This window comes from Pezoporus flaviventris, unplaced genomic scaffold (assembly GCF_033815535.1).
Source record: "Pezoporus flaviventris isolate CSIRO_AGI_PZ_B2104156 unplaced genomic scaffold, CSIRO_AGI_Pfla_v1 ptg000063l, whole genome shotgun sequence".
NCBI lineage: Eukaryota > Metazoa > Chordata > Aves > Psittaciformes > Psittacidae > Pezoporus > Pezoporus flaviventris.
This window is the reverse complement of record NW_026892611.1, coordinates 4,566,073-4,574,820: the sequence shown is the minus strand read 5'-3', so window position 1 is coordinate 4,574,820 and position 8,748 is coordinate 4,566,073. Positions and strand designations below refer to the sequence as shown.

General features: G+C 39.0%; 1 protein-coding gene across 1 annotated transcript in view; it reads left to right on the top strand.

The window, feature by feature from the left end:
* The first annotated feature begins 3,309 nt into the window (after nucleotides 1–3,309).
* The window catches only part of TRPV3 (transient receptor potential cation channel subfamily V member 3), an 18,903-nt gene continuing 13,464 nt past the window's right edge, over nucleotides 3,310–8,748 (top strand). Inside the window, exons 1-2 of the mRNA XM_061470314.1 lie at nucleotides 3,310–4,621; nucleotides 7,753–7,857. Of these exons, the coding sequence (XP_061326298.1) occupies nucleotides 4,503–4,621; nucleotides 7,753–7,857 (224 nt within the window). The 5' untranslated portion in view covers nucleotides 3,310–4,502. The remainder of the gene's footprint in view (nucleotides 4,622–7,752; nucleotides 7,858–8,748) is intronic.

The following is an 8,748-nucleotide window of genomic DNA, read 5'->3' as shown; positions in this document are numbered from 1 at the left end:
GCATGACATAAAGGGATGTAATTTACAACCCAAATGCATGTGCATAACCATTTTCTTTTGAAAATAGTATGTAAACTGCAGAGCAGTGATCGTTTCAGATACTCTACTGCTGCTATTAAGTCATCCATGAGCGACTCAGCTTTAGTAACATTTCAGTGTATAATTATTGCGTGTGTGTGTGTGTGTGTCATCCCACTTTGGCAGCTATGAAGTAGAGTTTGTTGTCTAGCAAGTTTCTCTCTGCTCCCTAATTTCAGACGTAGCAAACCCTGTAAGGCGGCAGTCTGCCGGCACTGAACTTACCTGTGCTTTCCAACACCTGAGCCACCCGGATGACTGAAGAAGGGTGGTTTTGCGTTTTTAGGATAGTTTTGAGCTGGAATATAGTTCTACCCATTTGGCAAATGAGCTGGTTTGGATGTTGTTGCTGTGTCGGCAGGCCCCTGCTTTGAACTTCATCTCTACAACTCTGAGGCGCTTTGTCTACAATGAAATGCCAGTTTCATAAGCAGGGTAAGTTCTCTGGGAGCCTCTGTGGGTGTCCGGTGTAGGTGTGATTCTTTTGTAGAGAGTGAAATCTTCAAGAGACAAAGACTAAACCCATCTTTTAAATGGAGGATGCTTTTCTGTTTGTCTAGTTTATAAATCTTTTTCCCAAGTCATGCCATGCTGACTCCTTGGGCATTCAGAAGTAAAGAAAGGCAGACCTATTTTTCGTTCATATTTGTTGCTCTGTTGCACTGTTACACTTCCTAATTTCTGTGCCAAGAGGATTCAAAATATACTATCATACAAGCTAAACTGAAATGATACATTCCTCTTCCACTGAAAGTTTGTTACTGTGGTGGCTTTTGAAAGTAAAATGCCTAGTTTAGTACAATAGTTTTTACTTCAACTCAGTAAAAATGCTTCTTTTGATTTAATCCTGAGATAAGCAGATAAATCATCTTTAAGGTATTTTCCTCAGGGAAAAACGTTGCTTTTCAGAGTCTTCTAAAATTTCTGTTAGGAGAAACCTTCGTAGGAAAGAACAAATTTCTCACCAAGAAGAAAATGACTTTTTGATAGCACCTGATGTCTAGTAATGCCCCCCAAATGTTTAAAAATCTTACAGACTTAAGGCATTCAACTCTTTCTATCAAGTGTAAATTTCTGCTGATAGGATTCATATACCATAAATAGTGTGCAAAGGTAAAATTAAAGTTTTATCAACTTTCCCCTAGGGGGAGGGGATTTCTTTTTTTATGAGCTTGTAAGAATTAGGTCATAGGTGCTGGAAAGCATCGTGGTCTGTGCTATGGATGTTTGAAGGACCCCATGAATGAAACAGCTCTTGGTAGTCGCTTCCATTCCTCTGCCCCTTCAGAAAAGACCTTCGTCCCAGGATATCACAGCTGAGTCTTTCTTCTGACTTGTAGGATTCTGTCATTAGCCTCTTTGCTTACACTATTATTGAGCTATAAAGCTATAGATATGTGTGATTTTTTTTGTTCTCAGATAAGCACGAGTTGAGTCTGTGATAGTGTGTAAAGTGCCACTCGTGTAGGAGTCGCTGAGTCAATTCACCACTGCAGTTAAACGCTCTCTTCCCAGCACACTGGAGTTGAGATACTAAGTCCTCAATGTCTTCAGAATCCCCTTCAAAGTAATTCTTAATACTGTAAATCGAGGTAGTGCTTTTGTATCACTGCCCACTTCAAATAAGCCACCTCTCTGGTGACCTGTAAGTAACAATTAACTAATAATGGGAGCAGAAAATAGTTACAACAATAGAAGACACTCCATATCAGGTTACACAAGCTACACTACTTATGATTTTACATTCTTCAGACTGTTGCACTATTTTGCTCTATATGTCATAGATTACAGAAAATGATAGTGCACTGGAAGATCGTGATGAAGGCCCTTGCTAAGTTTTCATCTAAGCATACAATTAATCATGATTAAAAGTGAGAAACAGACGCTACCTCAGCACTGTAGCAAGGAACTTCAACTGTTGTGCCTGCAGTTATTTACTTGTGCAGCCTCCAAGATCTCATTTAAAATAGTCTTTGTAGCTGAGATCACACAGTCAACTCCATGTGCATTTGAAAGCTGCAGTCCATATAAACAGAAGTGAATCTTCTCTCTTTTTCCTTCCCAAATTGTTTCCTTCTATCAATGGTAATTTAGTAGTCCTTCATCATCCAATACAACTTCAATACTCTTTGACTATTTTCACCTCTCCTAAATGATGTAGCCTGCTCTGAAGCCACTGCTAAAATCTCTGTGGTGACAACTGGCTGCAGGTGGCCCACACAGAAGTGTGCTGCTATATTTGAGCAACCTCAACATCTCTCACAAACAAGAGGCTTTTCCCATTGTGCGCTTCAGAGATTTTAACTTTGGTCTTAATTTTGCCAGCTCTTCCTACCACTCTTTGACCCATCCAACTTCGCACACCTACGTGCTGTGCTCTTCTCAACTTGGCAACTGCTTTTGCTAACACATTTTTTGACCTATTAATCTGTTTTTTACTATTCTCTTCCTTTAAAGTAACTTATGAAGCTACTTAATGCCCAGCTCCATCTTATTCTAGTCCACTTATATTTGATTTGTATCAAGTAGATGTCAAGAGACATTTGTCTCTTCCTCTGGATGGGAAATGCCTTTGCTCATAAACTGCTGTGTATTCTTAAAGTACTTGGTAAGAAGTGAACATCAGAATTATTTATAAACTAAGCAAGACAACAGTCATTTGTTTAAGCTGTGTTAAGATTAAATGTTTATCAGTGTATTCACTGATACAGCATGCATCTGAAGACTACATGAATTGCATTTTCAAAGGCATAGATAAACCACTATTTCCTACCTCAAATATATAACATCCAAGGTTAGTTCTTTTGTGTATTTACTGCAGGGAAAGCTACAGTATGTTTTCGATGCAAGCGTACCAAGTAAATCATATTTGCCTTTTATAAATTATTCCTGTTAAAGTTGTGATATGGATTCATAGGAAATGCATCCAAACCAGGCAAATTTCTGAGTTACACTAATGTGAACGTACCTACCAATGGTAGAAAATACAATAAAATTTCCTTTTCATGCCTGTTTAAGCCAACCTTTTCAAGGTAAGGAGTACTTCCCAGTATTTCAGATTTTGATTCCATTTAGGGACAAGAAATTAGACCTGCACCTACATGTGTTTGGGCCCTGTGAATTCTGTTTTCTGTACCTGGGATCAAAAACTTTCCATACTTAAACATTTGCTGTGGATGCATTAATAGATTTTCACTCAAGTATCGGTGTATTTGATATGCGTGTCTCTCACACCAGATACCATGTCTTTCAAAAATGCTTCACAATCTGCTTTCTCTATCTTGATATTCCCATAATGAAGAATTCTAGTGCCAAGGCACATTGAGACTCGCAGGAGTGAAAAGTTTGTGTGTACATTTGTCACATTAGGGAAAGTGAAAGTAGGAGAAGTAAAATATGTAGTTCATTTTGTTCACACTTGCAGGCAAGTGAATTTTATCATTTATCCTTGGGTATGGAGAGCAGTGTCCTGATTTCCTTGGGCATGGGTCTGTGACCTTGTAAAACTTACTATTCTTATATTCAATCTCAAAGTATCCTGAATTCACCATCTCACTTTCAAATGATCCTTGGTGATTTAAAATGATGCCCTTGAGTATTATATTGAGAAACAGGAAGATAGATAGTTATTCACTATTACTTAAAGAATTCATGTTGTAGGTGTTTATAAGCAGATAACATGCATTAAGATCCTTTTGTGTCATGTGGTGGTGAGTGTTCCCATCCAGTAGTCATGATTTTTTTTTTCCTTTTTCCCTAAAGAAATGCAGAGATATGTCAGCAGGACACAAGTCCTTGATATTATTCATGTGATTGTGTAGCTCAGCCTAGGCATCATATTCAGAAACTGTATGTTGCTTCTACTGTTCTATCGTGGTGAACAGCTTTAGGGCTTTTTCTGTGTTCACTACCCTTCACGTCTGGAACCTTCCTCCATGCATTGTACCTGTTGCACTGACCTTCCTAGAATTTACCACTTCTCTGAAGTTTTCTTGGGTAAGAGCAGACTACTTAGATTAACTGTAAATATACACCAGCTTTAGGGATGCTTATGAAAGTCATTGTGCTCTTTTTGTTTCTCAAAATAACATATAGTGTCATTGTGATTGACAGACTCCCTTCAGTTTAATTTAGGCATGTGGCTGAGTTTATGGTTTTCCTGGATTTATGGTATCGCTTTTAATGGCACTTCTCTTGTAGTTTAATGAAGTGATGAATATAACCCTCCAGCCTTGATACAAAATGGTGTGTATGTGCTTAATAACTGAAAAATGAAAAACTTAGGGGGGTTGGGAGGGGTGTGGAAGTCAAGATTTGTGTGCTTACATGTGAAGAGACTGTGAATAGGCAATTTAGTTTTTCTTTTGGTGCTTTCTTTAAATGAACAGGACTTGAGTAACTGTGAATCTCTCTACTGCAGAAACATGATTAAAGATAACAACGAAATTATTCCACTAATGGGCAAGAAAACAAATCCATCTGGTATTCCCCCTTCAAACCAGCAGGAGAAAAAGCCAACTGAAAGCACTCCCACAAAGAAAAGGTAAGACTAACTCAGTCTAAACCATTAAAACTCCCTGGTTTATCTCCTTTAGTAGATATTGCACTGAAATACCACTAACATCTTTATTCATGCTGTATGTATGAATGAGACACCTGATGAACCCAAAGTGCCTAGAAAAATGTGTATGCTTGTGCTGTTCAGAAGTGGAAAAGTATCCTGGTGATGCAGACATAGGATGTTTTTTACCCTAATGGGACAAATATTTAACCCCTCTCCTAGAGATATCAAGCTCATGCACCTGTCTTTCAAGTTAATGTCTCATATCAGCTGAGCTTTTGGCATCCACTCTATATATCTGTATAAGCTTACAAGAATCTGGTCTAATTATGGTAAGTGTTTCAATAGGAGAGAGTGATCAAATGGCAGGTTTTATATAAAAGATGCTGGCCTGAAAAAAGGGAGCATTTCAAACCTAGCCTCACATGGAAATGTGGCAGATTATGGAGCGGTACAGCTGAATTAAAAAATGAGAGTTGGGAGAGCAGGAGGCTTGAAAAATCCTGTCACAGAGAAAAACCTGAATTCACTCAATTTTTCATTATTCTGATTAACAAGATTTCTTCATTTTATTTTATAAAATGTTCACTTTTATTCATAATTTATGCTAGAGAATTAATAAAAGGATTAAGAGTTTGTATTTAATATGAATGGGGAAATATAAGCAATAATTCGTTCCTGATACTGTGGAATTGGAGTTAACTAGGTTACTGTAGAGTGAGGATGATTTTTCATTCATAAGCTTTTCACTCTGTGGCTAATTACTAGCTATTGGGGCACTTTTTGAAACACGGAAGGCCTAGGCAATTGTGGCTGTTCTGACATTTATAATTCTTAATAACCAGAGGAATCACTTTCCAAAGAAATGGTGTCATTAATTATATGAGACCCCCTGTCTGGGTGGCCTAATTTGTCTTTCTGTCATTAAATTCAAATAGAGAAGCTCTTTGGTTGTATTAAAGGGAGGTGAGGTGTCTGAGCAGCTCACAATACAGGGGCATTCCATGGCAGATTGTGGACTTCTAACAAATACTGGCAAACTCTACCCCTCAATTACTGAAGCTTGTATCTCGATTCAGTTTTGTGGCATCAGCAACAGTAACCTTGGGGGCCTTTCCCATCTCTCAACTAAGAGCTCAGGGTGTGGCCCACAACATTCCTATAATATAAGGAGTGATGATCACGTGAATTTTAATGCAGAGGTTTAACGTGTTCTACTAATTATATGTTTCTCTGCTGCTGTACTTCTGTTGCCTCAAAACGCTTCCTTCTACCGTGCCACTAAGCAGCTACTGCACTTCCATGGGCAGCATTTATCGCCTGAAAAAATGTATTGCCAATGTGCACTTTCTCAGAAGACAATAACTTCCCCTTCTTGAAGGTATTTGGGGGGACTAACAGTATAAAATTAAGTACAGGAAAACCAACAGGCAGCCTGGGAGGAGTGTTACCCATGTTGTCAGAGCCTGACTGTGGGCAGTGTTCCTAAGAGTGTGCACCACGGCCACGTAAGCACTTTGGTATTTGTTAGCAATTGTCTACCTGCCTTGCACGGTGGCTTTGTTGTTTTTTTTTCCCCCATGGTATCCCCAGATAACCCATGTGCCACGATAGGGTAGGAATGACAGCCTCCAAAACTGGGCCCACATCACAGCTGCTGTACATCTTTCGGATGCCAAAATCTTCAGCAAAACACACTATTGGGAGAGCAGGAGCTGCTCTCAGACATCAGCTTGTGGCACACCATCCTCTCCTGGTGCTGAGCCAAGGGCTGGTGAAATGCTCCAGCAAAACCTAGAGCTTGGCAATTCTGGCTTTATGGAGGTTCACTGCAGCCTCCAACAGATGTTTGGCTATTAGGACAGCTCTTGCACTTCATGGTGAGGGAATGCAAAAAAAGCAGGATGACACCATTTTTTTTTCACTCCTCCTTAAGTGTCTCTGCCAAATCCAAAGCCCAGTGAAACAACAGTGGTTTGGCACAAAGAACGGCAATGGTCCTGCTTCTGGCTAGGTTTTTCCTGTGCTCTGAAGAGCACCCCTTGCCTAGGTAATATCAGGGACACAGTCTTGCTAACCAAAAGTGGCATTTTACTTGCTTTCTGCTAAGAATACATTCACAGGCACATCTCAAATGTTAAAAAGTCGTTAAGTTTAAACAACTACACACAGTGAATTAACACTTGGATCACCAAATAGTTGAAAAATGTCATGAACTAGGGCCACTGTATCTACTTGAAATAGTATGACCTCAACAGGTTGTGCAGTAGTGTCCTAATAATATATTACATTTTAGCATCAGTATATGTACTTGAATTCAATGGGATTCTTTGGGAAAGACGCAGGTAAAAACAAAAAGAAATCCCCTATGGACTGAACCATAAATAGTAGGGGAACTGGAAACATAGGCCATGTGGGAGTTGCTGCATTCACCACTGGAACTCCTGTTTTTGGTGAATTTAGCCATGTTTTAATGAGATCTAGTAATACCAAGCCATTGATTTTGCCTCTCAACTCTTTAGGCTTTTAAAGGGTGAAATCTTCCTATTCTTCATGTGTTCCCTTTTCTCTGTTGTTTAAAATTTACTTTATTTTTCCTATAAATAGTTAAATGTCATGCACTGAGTGGCAGGATTACACATTCAGTCCTGGATGGTGGAAATGCCTGATGTCATTTAACATATGACCTTTCAAACTTTCTGACTTAATGATTATCACTGCTGATGGGTTTGAAATGCTCCATCCTGATGGCTCCCAGCTGGAGAAACAGGAACTAGAATGCAGTAGGTTAAAAAACATCTCTGTGTGTGTCTGTATGGCTGTTCAAGAAATACCTGGTTTTCACAGAAGTTGGATGCAAGGCTGTTCTAAGGCTGCTGGGGTAACTGCTTAGGCATGTAAGGACCAGGTTGCCATGTGTTCTAAAAATATCTTGGAATCTTTTGCCCATCTGCCAGCATGAAAGTGCTGGGCATAGCGTGGGAGGTTGGGATTCCTCTGATGGAAAATAGGTAAGCTTCTGTTCCAGTGTCTTGTTAGGTATAATGCCAGAAAATAACAAACTGAGCTTGCTTTCTTTACTAATATTTTCTTAAATGCACTCTGTTCTACAGTTCACACTTTTTTCTGGAGATTGATGGTTTTGAAAGCAATGCGACACCAAATAATACATCTCCCCCTGTGTTTTCAAAACCAATGGATTCAAATATTCGTCCATGGTAAGTTATAGATGCATATGCAGTAGTCATACTGCAGTTATATCTACTTTCTTTTCAGCAGCTATTCTTTATTTCTCCTTAGACTTCAGAGCTAAAATTTCACATGGCTTTTTTCAGCTTTTGGTCACTTCAAAGATAGAACTCCATTGGAGGTCCTTTGTTACTAGGTGATTTATCTTTATCTGCTGCTGTCGTTTACACTGAATAAATCAGTCCTCAAATTTGAATAAATTTAAAATTGTTGGTCTTTTTTCTTTTTTATATCTTAACCTTATTTATGGTATGTAAGGTTGAACTCCATGCACCCATTCATGTATTTTCTACTGCATGAAGACCACACCTTATTTTAGCAAACCCTATTCCCTGCTGCGTGCTGACATCCTCTCCCTATTGCTCATTGACAATCAAACAACATGAAAATGCTGAGTTTGAGACATTTAAAGGCAGCCATTCATGGTGAATGGAGAAAAATTATGTCTGGGAAGAATGCACTTAATTTTTTAAAATGTGTGGGGTACTAACAACCAATAGCTATGAATAAGGGGAATATGCATCAAATATAGCGTAAGCCCAGAATGGCCAAATGTTTGTGTGTCTGATGGATGTCTGGTCAGCTTTTTGGGATTAGCTGACAGTCTTATTTTGATTTCAGAGGAGAGGTACCCAGATTTCTTCCTCTCATTCAGACACACAGACCTGCACAAGGCACACATACACTTTGTCACCAGATTCTTCATGGTTCTCTGCAGAGAAGTGATAAACTGAATAAGAATGGACTGAGCTACCAGCTTTATTTCAAAGGGAAGGGAGTATCTGCAGAGAAATGCGGAGTCCTTGTGTTAATATACTTACATCTCTGTTATCAATAGCTAGTAGTTCAGGCTCCCTGAG